General features: G+C 44.6%; 1 protein-coding gene across 6 annotated transcripts in view; it reads left to right on the top strand.

The window, feature by feature from the left end:
* LOC118791128 (kelch-like protein 13) overlaps positions 1–14,917 on the top strand; it is an 81,581-nt gene that overhangs the window by 51,471 nt on the left and 15,193 nt on the right. For all 6 annotated transcript variants that reach the window (XM_036548396.1, XM_036548393.1, XM_036548394.1 and 3 more), the window contains 4 exons: positions 1,863–2,004; positions 7,935–8,067; positions 10,447–10,643; positions 12,769–13,564. In XM_036548396.1, coding sequence (XP_036404289.1) covers positions 1,863–2,004; positions 7,935–8,067; positions 10,447–10,643; positions 12,769–13,564 — 1,268 coding nt within the window. The remainder of the gene's footprint in view (positions 1–1,862; positions 2,005–7,934; positions 8,068–10,446; positions 10,644–12,768; positions 13,565–14,917) is intronic.

The following is a 14,917-nucleotide window of genomic DNA, read 5'->3' as shown; positions in this document are numbered from 1 at the left end:
TAATTAGTTCAATCGCTCACTCAGTTAGCCAGTTATATCTCAGCCGAGGCCTTCCTGCAGTGCAGCCGGTTCCCAGGGTGCCAGCTCAAAACCAAATTCTGTGCTATGCTTTTCTGTCCAGCTTCCATGCTCTGTGTGTTCGGCATAACTTCATTACAGTCTCATTAATCTCTCTGTCTGTCTGTACAGAAAAGGAAGTCCTTTCTTTTCTTTTCATCATTTGAGTGGGGGGCTGTCTTTGTTTTGTCAACTCTGTTGACAATATCGGCACTGTCCTCTGAAGTGATTTAGTAGATGCTGCTGGGGCTTTGAGAACAGTAACAGGTTCCCCTGGTGTCTTTGGCTCCCACTCCTCTCTCATCATGCAATGCAGCATTTTGTAGTTTAATATTTCTTGCATATGCAGGTAGTCCCTTATCTAAGAGGGGCTGCTTGTTTGCAACAATATTGATCATTTAAAAACAAATAAACAGGTAAATAGAAATTATGATTTACTTTTGACCAATTGTAAATTTACTTGTTGTGTTGGCCTGTAACCTGAGATGGCATTTAAGGCATGAATATATATATATTATTATTATATATAAATATAGTTCATATAATGTAACATAGTAACATTGTAATTGGTGTTATCTTTACTTCATTACATTTTATATGAAATGCAAACGGTGCACTATGAGAAAGTGTTCCTGGTTCTGCTAGTCTGTGCTCCACTTATAATCCAGGCTTATGGCCTGGGAAGTTTTTTTTTGTTGGTCCTGCTGGATACGGGTCACTCATACGTCAGATAAAACTCTGATGACTAACACACAGGTTCAGGAATGGTGTGGAAACAACAGTGGGTTTTGATGACACAGTAGTTAAGTAGTCGAGGTGAGGAACAGGTCTTGTAACCCAGGCATTGCCGGTTTGATCTCAAAGGGTCCACCACTGTTATACCATTGGGCATGGTACTGCCTGAGTTGCTTCAGTAAATCCAGCTGCACAAATGGATAACCTGTTAAAAATCCATCTGCTAAACAAATGTAATGTGTTTGGTACTGTTTGCAACTGTTAAGCTGGTAGAATATCACAGGTGTCATTTATTGCCCAATCGACTACCATCTTTGCAACTGTGTGACCACAATGCTGGGAAGCAACAAAGAGTTTAAGGAGGTCTGATGTTCTGATGTGGTAAAGTATGTAGCGTTTAGCATCTTGTCACAAAACTATTGAAAATCTTTGATGCGCTGAGCCAGATACAACACATTTTTCTAATGAAATGTTACTGTGTCTTACATTGGACTGTACATTACAGCAGTAGAAATCTGTAACTTAAAAGTGTCTCCTGAATTGTTAGTGTTATCAGTGTAGGAAGTTATTTAGATGTTGGTGAACAGAGGACTACCTGTAATAATGCAACTCAATATCAGGGCCATTTTGGGTACGGGCAGGCTTTGGAGTTCTCCTGGACACGTTTGGTTGATTGCTGCCACTTACAGCAGTTGACCAAGCCATTGTGGCTTGGCACTTTAGGGACTGTGAAATGCCACTGAACTGATGCTGGAGTATTCATGCGCTGTAGTCATAGTGTAACCCTGTAGTGTAGTCCCACCAGTTAAACATCAAGTGTTTTGTGCTTGAATGTAACTATACGGTATGTTGAGTCATATGGGATGTCTATTGTGCTGCACAGCCTTTTTGCAAATAGCATGCAGGTTTGTCTGAATGTTACCATTAGGTGCCTCTGCAAATGCGTGTAGCTGTGTACCAGCCTGAAGGTGGAAGGCTTGGATGTTGTGGGGTTTTTGCTTACATGAACAACATTAGCACAGCACTAAGTACCCTGGATCTCCCCATCTCCTGTTCCCACCTCCTTGCAGATCCCTCGTGGATGAGGACGACCCTCACATGAAAGTGTCCTTGGGGACAGCCGACATGGGCGTGTCCGCCCACCTCCAGGCCTCCAAGACGGGCAACACCCGCTTCTTCACGAGCAACACGCACAGCTCTGTCGTCCTACAGGTGAGTGGGGGGGTAGGGGGTGGGATGGGTTTTTGAGTTCTGAAATACTGTACACATTCATGTATAAATGTACATAAATAAACTGGGCAATATAATAGATACACCATGGATTTGGACTTCCCCTGCAGCCCCCTGTTGCGTACTGGTGGTGCTCATTAGCTGTGTTATTTTTATATTTTGTATTTGACAACTTAATAACGGTATTTATTAATAACATAAATTTATGTGATGTTACAGTGTAGCAGGTTCTGGTGTTAGTTGTGTTGGCAACAGTAAGTATTTTGATAATGTGATGTTATGGGATGGTATATTCTTAACAGGATCCGGAAGGGCTAGACTTTGATCTGGGCTAAGTGGCGGGTGGGGGTGGTTAGTGATGCTCATGTTAGTCCCTCGATGGCTGATCAGTAGCCCCTCTTTTACTGCTGGATGAAAACCTTAAACAGCCAAAGGAATTCTTCCCCTCAAAGCCTGGGCAAATTAGTTACTTATCTCTGGTCATCTGCTCGGGTTAGCATCTAAAAGAAAGCCAGAGATTAGGATCTCTCTGAATGGTGGATTTCAGTCTGAGCCACCCTAATACACACCTTTTACCTGGTTTAAGCAGGGCTGTAGAGATGGGTAATTGTGTGCTGTCAGCAAGGGTGCAAAGAACCTCTGGGCTGCTTGAGAGGCCGGCTCGCTCATGCAGAAACAGTCAGGCCGAATCCAAGGGAGCCACATCGTGAAACAAAATGAGAAAAGCGGGTAAGATCACAATGGATGGCCGTTACACGTGCCCCGACTGGCCCCCAGGCTCTGATGTGACATGCTGTCGATCTCAGGGCTCATGCACATGAACCAGTGTCTTCACTCTTTATACGGTTGATCAAATGGAAAAATGAATTGTATTGGGTGGAAGTAAAAAATGCTTACAGGGGCTGAGAGCAGTGCAATATTGAGAACTTGGACTGTTCTGCTGCAGTTGAGTCTGGCCATACATGGCCAGATAAGTAAAGAGCGCCCTACTTAAGGTGGCACTGTAGTTAGGATTGTAATCACCATGGAAAATGAGTTTAGCTCCAAGTGGGTCAGCTGGTGCCCAATTGGCCCCTCCCTCCTTCCACTGGTGACTGTCATACAACAGTGGTGGCTAGAGAAGCTTTCCCAAGGGTACAACAGTATTGCGGCAGGGAATCGAACCAGCAATTTTTCTGTTATGAGCCCTGCTCCTTACCACTGGACCATGCTGCTGTGTGCTGTGTTCCTAGTAAAGGTGCAGAACTGAGTTATTCCTTTAAACTAAAGGCATCTCCAGCACTGGCTCAGCAAACCTAGAGTTTGATATTGCTTTTTGAGCCAGAGTCCTTTCGGCTAAGGTCCTTTTGCAGTTCCTCTGTGCCAGAAGCTCATTATATAGATCATTTTGTAAGGGTAAGAGAGAGGGGTGGGATCGATCGGTATTGGAGCGTTGCTCCCATGCTTGCGTGACAGAGTTGGCAGCGGAGGGGTGGGGGGTGTCGGTGGTGGGGGTGTCAGAAGCGGCACGTCCACGTGACGCAGCTGCATTCGAGCTGGCTCCCAGGGGCCCCTGGGTGACTGCAATCACAGATGCCGCTAACGGCTCATCAAACGATCTCCACTGACGCCCAGAGGCCAGCAAGCGCCGACGCTGTCACAGCAAGGTTACTCCATTGACTGACATCTGAAGACTGGGGGCTTTCTGACAGCTAAGGACAGCCATTGCTTCACAGTGCTTTGTGACAGATTGGGCTGATTTTGGCTTTCTTTCACTTCTCCTCATCATATAATACCTGTTCATATTTTGTGAATGCTTGAGTAAAGTCAATGACTTAAATGCTGTCCTGCAGTTTATCTTTGCTGTGTGCTAAACCCAAACCTTACAATAGTACAACATCAAGTATGCTATTACATTACATTATTGTCATTTAGCAGATGCTCCTATCCAGAGCAACTTACATAGGTTACAATTTTATCCACGTATATTGCTGGATATTTACTGCCATGTTGCTGTCTCAACTTGGAACAGCGATGTTATCAGTTGGATGCAGCTAGGGCTATCTCCATGGCGGAGGACCCACTCTGCGCCAGATTAGAGTAGATTACAGAGCTCTGCCCAGCCCTCTCACAGTAAGAGTCACAATGATCCAGCTTGATTTGAATCTTTTCATTGATTCTTGTTGGTGGAGCTTTGTTTGTCCCATAGATGGCCAGATTTCATTAGTAGCCATTAGTGGCAGAAGTTGAATTAAATAACCTGAGGCTCCTTTGAAAAGATGTCAGAGAAACACATCTGTTTGGTACAGAGGTCATGGGTTAATGTTAACATGAGGCCACTGACCTCAACTTTCACAAGATAGACATCTGTGTTGTCATCGTGCATTCTGCCACAGCTGCCTCAGTCCAAGATGTCGGAGATGTCTTGTTTCATTATATTATCATACATTTTGCTTATCTCTGATTCCTCTAACTTCCAGTCCAGTTAACCAATTTTTAATGGAGCGCTTTCAACTAAAGGTTTTAATGGATGGAACAGACTTTATGGACTCGGCAAACAGTAGTTTGTGTGTTTCTCTTTCATTTCCCAGCCTTTGCTATTGACGTTCTCTTGCCTGAAAGGAGTAAAGTCTTTAGGCAGTGAAGATGGATTCCCTGGTATGAGGCTTGTGCTGTAATCAGAATGCACAGTGCAGTTAAAAAAATATGCAGATGTATTGGAATTAAAGAACCATTGTGCAGTTTTAATGTAGCACAAACAGAGAAATGGTCTAAGTAATTATGAGCTTTTCTTGTGCTTTGTTTTATACGGCTTATCCTGCCATACTTGCACTGAGACTGTTGGGTGGAGAGGGTCAATTTCCGAAGTTCCTGTAGCCATTCTGTTCTGTTTGGTGGTGACAGTTGCTGCTTTCGTGTCTGAGAGTATCACTGTTGAAACATTATTGTCATTTAGTAGATGCTCCTATCCAGAGGGACTTGCATAGGTTACAATTTTATCCATTTATACAGGTGGATATTTGTGGCTTAAGTACTTTGCCCAACGGTACAGCAGTGGTGGCTGGTGAGCTGGAAACAGGGGAGGCTGAGACATTACCTTTAAATCTATCATTACTTTCAACCTGTTCCCCTTTATCCTCCTTGATTAACAATAAAACAAATAATTCTGCTTGCGAAAGCTACAACATAAGATTGTTTAATTAACAAGGATGGCATTTATCGATTTAAATTACCTTAAATGCTCATGACACATCATAGCTTTTGTGAGGTCTGTGTTCTAAACGTTATTGTTCATTGCACTCAACCTAACCTAAAAGTTTATTCTCAGTAATTTAAATCGATCTAACTAAATTTAGCTCCATTTTGTAATTTGAATTTTGTAACACAAGACAGCTTTGGGATTACTTGCCACTTAATTGTTCAAATTTTCATCCTTGTTAATTAAACAACCTCATGCTGTAGCTTTCGCAATAGCGCACAAACTTTTTTGCGAGCATAATCATTTACTCTATTTATGCATTGGTGTCAATTATTGTGTGAATTATTTGTTTTATTGTTAATCAAGAAGGATAAAGGGGAACAGGTTGAGAATAATGATGGATTTAAAGGTAATGTTTCAGCCTCCCCTGTTTCCAGCTCACCAGCCGCCACTGCTGTACAGTAGCAGTCCTCCAGCAGGGAATTGAACTAGCAACCTTTCAGTGATGACCTTACTGCTTACCACATAGGAAAAATGTAACCCTGGTTGGAGGATGAGAGATGCCTACATGCTTCACACATTTGGCAAACGGGATCTGAGTTGCGACGGTGGCAAAAGCTCGATCAGGATTTTCCACAAACGTGGAAACAGTTGTACCAGCTTTTTCTGTAGGAGTGTTTTGAACTCTGCATTTCTTATGGCAGTTTGGAGACAGGTTTGGTTATTGATTCCTGATGGCTTAATATAAGATTGATGGGACTGTACCACCTTGAGGCACCTTAAGCAGCAGCAGATGCATGCGCTGCTTTGGAAGAGTGCCCTGCGCTTGGGACTGCTGCTTTGAGCTCATCCGCTGAGTTACTGCGCACATCAAAATCGATAGAGGAGAAAAATCAATCGCTCTGTGAAACGGAGCCACCGTCCACCCTGTTTCCTTTTTTAGACTGGCATGGTTAAATGTGCACCCGCAGGGGGGAGGGTAGCAGGCTGCTCTGGTGTCACGCAAAGCCTTGTGAAGTGTCACTGACGTTTCTGAACCCCGGCAGACGACTCTGATACTATGGAAAAGGGAGACAGGTCATTATATTGCCTCGGCGAGAGTTCCCTATGCTTCCATCTTGAACCCCAAACATGAGCACAGGCGGGGCTAATCCAAAGACAGGATGGCATCATAGAGATTCTGCCATTTTTCTCTCAAATTGTTGTTCATTTTTATTTCACCAGGGTATGATCCCATTGACATTGACACATCCTGGAAGTCCTGGACAAGACAGCTGTAAAGCAGTTGCAAAGTTGACAGCGGAGAATATCTGAAATCAATATGATATAACAATATAACACAATTACAAAGATAAGAGTGAAATCTGAAATTTGCAATAAAGAGATAAGAAGTGTAATAACAGAACGCAGTAGGCTAGAAGCAAGAACAATACATATCAGTACATACTTCCTTCATCACTGCAGTTAAAACCTACCTTGCTTTTAATGATCCCCCCCCCCCCACAGTCATTACATTCATTGATATTATGTTATTGTCATTTGGCAGACACTGTTATAAAGTGGTATGAAAAGTTGCACAGACAGGACACCACTAATCACACATGAACAAGCATCAGAGCTAAACAAATCTGTGCCTAGATTGATATGAAATTGCAAAGCAATATGTACAACCTAAGGACTATACCATTCCAAATCTAATGTTAACACATACCGCACACATGCACGTCAACCTCCACATTCCCAATTACATAAAATGCTGAAATATACTTCCACATATATAATTGCACATAAGAGAGAAAAGATCACACTTGTCAAAAAGAATTTATTTCTGCAGGCACTGCAGCAAAATAAACTAGCCTCCCCACTGAGGACTGTTTGATCTTGCCAGTCCACACGTGCAGCCTAGATTACCAGTAACGGCAGTCGAGACCTGTGGTTTAATGACCATGCGAAGCGCTATCCCCGAAATGAAATGGCAGCCTTGTTAGTCTGATCTTTATTAGCCTGTCATGGGGGGACTCGTACTCCTGCTGTGAATGCCTCCCTCGGCCTGCTCTCCTTTTAATTAGAGACATCATTTAGGCAATCCCTACCCTGCATAGACATCATAATCCCAAAGCACACCTCTAACTTTTATGTCCAATCAGAGTGATGGAGTGATGTCATAGCTACAGAAGCAATTTCACTCTGCAGTCCACAGTCAGGCTAATAGTCAGCCGAAGTATATGAGAGCTGTTGCTGTTCCTTTTGTGGTCTGTGGTCCCAACTGAACAATGCTCAGTAGGCGTCCAGAGCTCATTACATCACATTATGTTATTCTCTTGTGTGGAGTGACTTGCACATCTTACAGTTTTTGTTTTACACGTCATCCATTTATGCTGTTTGGTAGTTTCCGAGTGCCTTGCCCAGGGCTCCAAGAGTAACAGTCCCGCTGGGAATGGAATCGACAACCTTTGGGGTATGGGCCCTGGTCCTTATCCTCTATACCACACTATGGACTGAAATGGGAACCTGGAAAGAGGTCTCCAATTCTGAGCACTTTGTCATGGGGGGGGGGGGGCTCGGAGCGTGACAGCGGGCTGCTCCTCCGTCAGATCCATTATGATAGGCCGTGTGATGCCCCTGCTCGCCGGTGACATGGCCATGCTCCGGTGGCTCACTCCCTGTGCCCCCCCACTGTCAACGGAGATCAGGCCGGCTCCGTCTCACGGGTTGCTGTTGGCCTCGTTGGCAGGGGTTCGACCAGCTGAGAATAGAGGGCCTGCTCTGTGATGTAACCCTTGTCCCCGGGGATGGAGAGGAGGCCTTTCCGGTCCACCGGGCAATGATGGCATCCTCCAGCGACTACTTCAAAGCAATGTTTACAGGTAAGGATGCCACGTTGTAACTTCTCCAGAGTGTGTGACACTCTGATCACCGTTAACCACTGGATTTCATCTGGCTGTACTAGAATGATGTAGCACACTCCTGAGGACTGCATTCCAAACCAGAGCACGGACAGTTTTACCAAGCAGCAGTACAGAGGAATTCTTCATAGTATGTGTGGATTGGGAGCCTGTCTGTGGCTGGCCCTGCATTGCCTTATTTTATATATCCTCGGTAGGGAAATCTCTTTCTGAATAACTCCCTGTTGATGTAGCAGCCATTAAGCACAGGAAGCACTGCTACACCCCCTGTGCAGCTGTCCAGCAGCCTAGCCACACCCCCAGAGGCCTCCACCACAGACACTCTACATCAGGGGTCTCCAACACGTTGCTCGTGAGCTACCGGTAGCTCGCTGCCTCTTTTTGAGTAGCTTGCCAAAAGTTTCAAAGATTATGTACAAAAAAATCTGACAACAAATAAATGCACCCTGGAAACCTCTTCTCATTTCAATCCAATCAAATACACAGATGTCCCATCCCCCTCCAACACAAAATGATATCAGCTGTCAATCAAATAAGTTACGCTACTGTCAAGTTTGTCAACACGTCGTCGCGTCACTTACGCTGTAGGCTAGCTACTGAGGTAGCTACTGAGCTAAAGCAAGGAGTTTGGTGGTGTTAGCAAGCCAGTTTAGCTTATAAAATAGCCAGATTTATGATGAACAAAGAAGGTGGGCAGGCCAAAAAAAGCAGAAAGCATGCCGTTTCCATGAGGAATGGGAACGCAAGTTTTTTTTTTTTTTTCCCCACGAATGTGAAGGACAAATGTGTGTGCCTCATCTGCGGTACCAGCGTTTCAGTCAGTAAAAGATGCAGTGTTCAGCACCACTTCAGGGACATTCTAAAACTCTTAATGTGAAAAGGCTTAACGTGGCTTAATGTTCCAAAACAGTGATCAGTGATCACCAAATTTCTCTCAGACATGTCTTGTCATAAACACTTTCACCTGTCAAAAAAATCAAAACCGAAATCCTTCGAGTATGGACGTTATCTTACATTAAGCGTTTTCCTCTCCATTGACGCCCATTATAAGGAAAAGGCTTAATGTGGCTTAATGTTCTGAAATAGCGTCCAATGATCACCAAATTTGTCTGACATCTCACGTCATAAACACGTAGTTATGGTTTCTGACTTTGATGTGAATTTAAGATGTTTTGATATATTTTGTGAGCTTGACACATTGAAATTTTAAACATGGATACAGAACATACATTTGACATGCTATTGATGTGAATTTAAGATGTTTTTGATCCAAAATGTGAGCTTTGGATATTGACATTTGATACATGTATATACAAAAAGTAGCTTAATTCAGCTGGTTAATTAATGTGAGTGTTTTCATACGTTATGTGAATAAGTGTAAGTAATGTAAGACATGAGTAGCTCTCGGCCACTTTCATTTTTTCAAAGTAGCTCTCAGATGAAAAAGGACCCCTGCTCTACATATTGCCCTGATGTTCAACTAGATGTGCTTCGGACTGAAAGTTCTGTTGCTGCCATTGTTGAAGCTGAAAGTGTTCTGTTTTGCTGGCTTTTTATGGACATTCTTGAAGGGGCACAGTGTAATGTGGAGATGAATATCTGGTCACAACAGAATATCTGTGATGTCTGCTGTGCTTTTGCTTCTTGTATCGCCATCATTTATATGTTTCACACTCACACATAGGGGTACAGTTTTTAGCCAGAGTGCCTTGTGTCTAGCTTTGCGTAGAGGGTGTAAAGGGAAGTACAATAGGAGGGCAGGACCAAAAGGAGGACATGGGTTAACCCACCTGAAATATTTGGAAAAAGCTCTAATGGAGAGGTGCTTCATGATGATGGGTGGGGGCATTTGAAACCTCGCGCAGAGGATATGCACGCTAACACCACAAGGTGTGGATGTTAGTGCTGGTATGTAAGATGGGTAAGAAACGAGTCATGCTTCACACTTGAACAGCTGTAGGGGAAAATGGGCAACTTGCGTGAGCCTGCTTAATTCTGGGTAATTCATGCGAGAGCCCGCAAGGTCTAATGCATCTTTGATTGGCTGAGCCACATTCTTCACACAGAAACATGACCGTTGACACATCCATGGCCCTGCAAGCAATTGGCATGGTCAGATTTGTCATCAGTCTAGACTTGAGCAATGAAGCAGGCAAGCAGTTCTGTTCAGTGGGTCTTTGTACAATTTACTGACTCTTACTCAGATCATTTGCTGAACAATATTGTCCTGAGAACAGTTTTGGAGCAGGTATGCATATGCAGGTAAATATCTTGTGAAGGACTTTGGCTTTGATTGTGCATTTTATCAGCCCCTGTCTCCTGTCTGATGGGTTCTCCCAGGTGGGATGAAGGAACAGGACTTGATGTGCATCAAGCTCCATGGTGTCAACCGAATAGGCCTGAAGAAGATAATCGACTTCATCTATACTGCCAAGCTCTCGCTCAACATGGAGAACCTGCAGGACACGCTGGAGGCGGCCAGCTTCCTCCAGATCCTCCCCGTTCTGGACTTCTGCAAAGTCTTTCTCATATCTGGGGTAAGATTTTGGCCTGTGCACTCTCATGTCTGGGGTAAGAGTTGGGCTTCTGTAAAGCCTTTGTTATATCTGGGGTAAGAGATGATGTCTCTCATATCTGTTGTAAAAGTTGGACTTCTGTGAAGTCTTTTTTTATATCTGGGGTGCAAACACTAGCACCTTCAGCCCCTTCTATTACTGTCTCCTGACTGGGAAGCTCGATGCAGACCATCCATTTAGGCTCACAAGCAGACAAGTATTTTGTCCCATTATTCTTTCTGAAACGCGTGGCTGCTAATGCCACAGATATAAATGGCACTCGCACTGGCTCCCTCCCCTCCCTGCCAGCTGACATTATAACAAATCCCATGTCTCTAATCGGATGAGCCAAGATGGAGCCTCCCATCCGACTCCTCTGGGAGCATCCCCTCTGTTCACCGGTGGACCGAAATGAAATAAAAGCAGCCATGTATTACTGTGCATTCGAAATAGCAACCGCTTCGACTGCTGATGTTGTTATTTGTGTATACACATTCCTATGATATAAATGAGAAAAATAGCATCACTTAAAACAGTTATGAACAGCATGAATTGATAATAATTGATCTAATGGATAAGGCATAGAAAAATGCCATTTAGGCTGGAATGTTTACAAAATCATATCAATAAAGATGATATGCACAAATTCAAGATTAATATTAAAAATTGTCTTTTTCCCACAGAGGAGTGGCCACTGTGGGAAGTCACATTGAAACGTACGGCGCTGTAGATGCGCTACAAGCTACAATATACCTTTGAAATAAATGCGATATCTCTACACTCCTAAGTTTTGAGAATACCAAGGAAATCAGCTAGACAGCAAAATGTCAACAGTTGAATTCCCATCATAAAGCAGCTCTGAAGGCCTGTGTAGATGATTCTAGTTCCTTTACCTGCTCACATCCTTTGGAGAATGAAGGAAGTTGCCTCACTTTCTCTTGGTTACATCTGAGCAAAAATTCCACAGATTTTAAAAATGTTGTGAGTTAACCGGCCGTGCGACACTAGCCTCAGGAGTAACACTAAGCAGGCACCACCCAAAGAGGCATTGAGTGTACCTGGACCAAGCAACTGTAGCAGAGCTGAAGTAATAGCTCGTGTGAGTCCTGCGTAAAAAGCCTTAGGTAGCGGGTAGCAGGTAGCCGAGCGGTTGCAGCAGCTACGTCACTCCCCCGAGACCTGGTTAAGTAGCGTTGTTGCCAACAGGCTAACGGCAATTTGCCTCAACTGGCAACGACGCTGGCTGTAAGGGGTTGGCAGCGAGCAGTGAGAACCTTGGTTCGAAACTCGCTCGCTGACCCACACCCGTGACACGACCGGTGTGTGCCAGTTAGCTTCTCTTAGCTTTCCTCCATCCCCTTCCTTTGGCTGTCTTTATTTATATATTTTTGTAATCAATCAAGGTCTGGTTTTCAGTCATGCCAACTCCCTTGTAGGTTTAAGTATATAATTGGCAAAAGCAGTTGTTTTTTTGTAATCTCTTTGTGTATTTGTTTTTGTTAAAATGTAATTTGCCTAATTCCCTTACAAACCAACTCATTGGGACAGACGGTTTGGTCAGAAACCAGCATGTGTGTCACTCCAGTGCATTGGCACCCAGGATTTGGCTGGGTTGAAACGGAGAGCCATTTAGGCATACCTGGAGTCCTCATCTTTGCCAGAACTGATGGATTTTTAGGAGGGGGAGATCTCAGTGGGGTAGTGTGTTTTCATCTGTGTGTTCAGTTTTTTTCTTTTTCCACTGTATCCATTTTTCTTTGTTAGCCAGTCTCATTACAGTAACACTAACAATGTGTTTGCAAAATGTATTCATGCTTGTGTTTTTAGGAGTCCAACATTTTGGAATAAATTAATTTCTGCAGTTTTTCCACATCTACTCCAGGACAGTTTGTGTGATTCGTATTTTTTTCCCTTTTAGGAACATTATTGTAACATTATTGTCAGTATTCTTGCATTTGAGTATTTAACCAGAAAATACCAATGGGATCTGTGCCAAGTGGCTGCAGAAGAGGTTTCACGGTTAGCCATTGTGTCTAAATTACCACCTCCTGCCCTCACCTCAAACCACTTCCTGCCTAATCTCAGCCCACTTCCTGCCTGACCCCAGGTCTCACTGGACAACTGTGTGGAGGTGGGCCGCATTGCCAACACGTACAACCTCACCGAGGTGGACAAGTACGTCAACAACTTCATCCTGAAGAACTTCCCCTCACTGCTGGCCACTGGTGAGTTTGTCAAGCTGCCCTTTGAGCGGCTGGCCTTTGTGCTCTCCAGCAACGGCCTGAAGCACTGCAGCGAGCTGGACCTGTTCAAGGCGGCGTGCCGCTGGCTGCGCTACGAGGAGGGCCGCATGGAGCACGCGCCCCGGCTGATGAAGAACATTCGCTTCCCGCTCATGAGCCCGCAGGAGCTCATCAACCACGTGCAGACGGTGGACTTCATGCGCACTGACAACACCTGCGTCAACCTCCTCCTGGAGGCCAGCAACTACCAGATGATGCCCTACATGCAACCGGTGATGCAGTCGGAGCGCACGGCCATCCGCTCGGACTCCGCCCACCTGGTGACGCTGGGCGGAGTCCTGCGGCAGCAGCTGGTGGTCAGCAAAGAGCTGCGCCTCTACGACGAGCGGGCACATGAGTGGAAGGCGCTGGCCCCCATGGATGCACCGCGCTACCAGCACGGCATCGCCGTCATCGGCAACTTCCTGTATGTGGTGGGTGGCCAAAGCAACTATGACACCAAGGGCAAGACAGCGGTGGACACGGTGTTCCGCTACGACCCACGCTACAACAGGTGGATGCAGGTGGCCTCGCTCAACGAGAAGCGCACCTTCTTCCACCTCAGCGCCCTCAAGGGGCACCTGTACGCCGTGGGCGGGCGCAACGCTGCCGGGGAGCTCGGTGAGTGGGCGGGTTTCCTCTTTCCCCCTTTGTTTCCGAGGCACCACCCTCACCATGTAGTGTAACTCGCACCGTAATAATAAGTGGGTAATAAGAGGGCAGAGATGGATTGTGAGGACAAGTATTTATTTATTTCATTAATTTCATGTTTATTTGATAGGGACAGATGCATATAGATACACATAAAATGGTAAAACAATAATTCAGTACAATTTACCACAGCATTTATAGCTTATGCTAATTTCCAGTGCTTATCCCTCAATGGTCTATAAGGTGTGAGGGGACCAAATGACATCATATTCATGTACATTTGGATTAGTGTTGGATTTTGAGATAGATTTGGATTGGATTTTTTGTATACTTCTCTGTCTCCACTGCTGAAAACATTCCATATTCTCCCCATAACCCACAGCCTCTCAGCCAAAGAAAGCAGCTTGCTTTCACCAGTTCCCCTCAGCTGATTCAGCCTGCGAACCAATAAAAACTCCATCTCATCCCACAAATCAGTAGAAGCTGTCGTCTCACGGTCGCCATGGTCGCGCTGTTATTGTGACATCATCACACACACTGTATCTTTGTCTTCTTCCATTGCGTTTTGTTTTTTTAGCATGATGCTACTCTATCAACATCAGGTTATGGCCCAGGTTGGCCCAACACATCCTCAGCGGTACTGGGCACGATTGTGTCATAGATGCTCAGTTTTGATTGGTTAAAAAATTAGGCCGTGCAAGCAAAGCTGTTGGAGGCTTTCTCTGAGCAGGAGTGGCCTGATTTGACCGCGGAGGGACAAAGCTCTGTCAGGGTCCACCTGTCTGAGAGGATTCGAGCACAAAGCCAAATCCTGTGGTACCTGATCCAGAGAGGGCCGGCCCTTTTCAACCTTCTAACACATAGACCTCGGCAGAAACATAGGGCAAAGTCTCCAATGCATAAAATCCTCTTTAATCCTTTAATGCTACATAAAAGGGGCCAAAAGCGTTCTGCTGGTGGAGACAACTTTGATGTGCAAAGAGACAGAAAGGAGTTGTGACTGTTGGATTATTTTTTTATTGAATTCTTTAAAATAACATCAAAGCATCAAAAAGTCACAAACACTTGGACGTATGCACACACACTCATACAGATGCGGTCACTGAGAAAGGGCTGCCCACAGTTCTTCATCCACAGTCTGGGACCTGGTCAGTAAAACGAAATGTGTTTTCAGGATTAAATATACTTTCCGTTTTTATTTAATTTATTTTCAGATTAATGTCCATGACCACACCCCTCTAAGTAACAACAATCTCAGATGGACACTGGTAAAGGAAAGCATGATTTGGCAGAGTGGAAAAGACGGTTAATTTTTTTATTTTT

The sequence above is a fragment of the Megalops cyprinoides genome, chromosome 16, assembly GCF_013368585.1.
Source record: "Megalops cyprinoides isolate fMegCyp1 chromosome 16, fMegCyp1.pri, whole genome shotgun sequence".
NCBI classification, from domain to species: domain Eukaryota; kingdom Metazoa; phylum Chordata; class Actinopteri; order Elopiformes; family Megalopidae; genus Megalops; species Megalops cyprinoides.
This window is presented reverse-complemented; position numbering and strand designations above follow the sequence as displayed.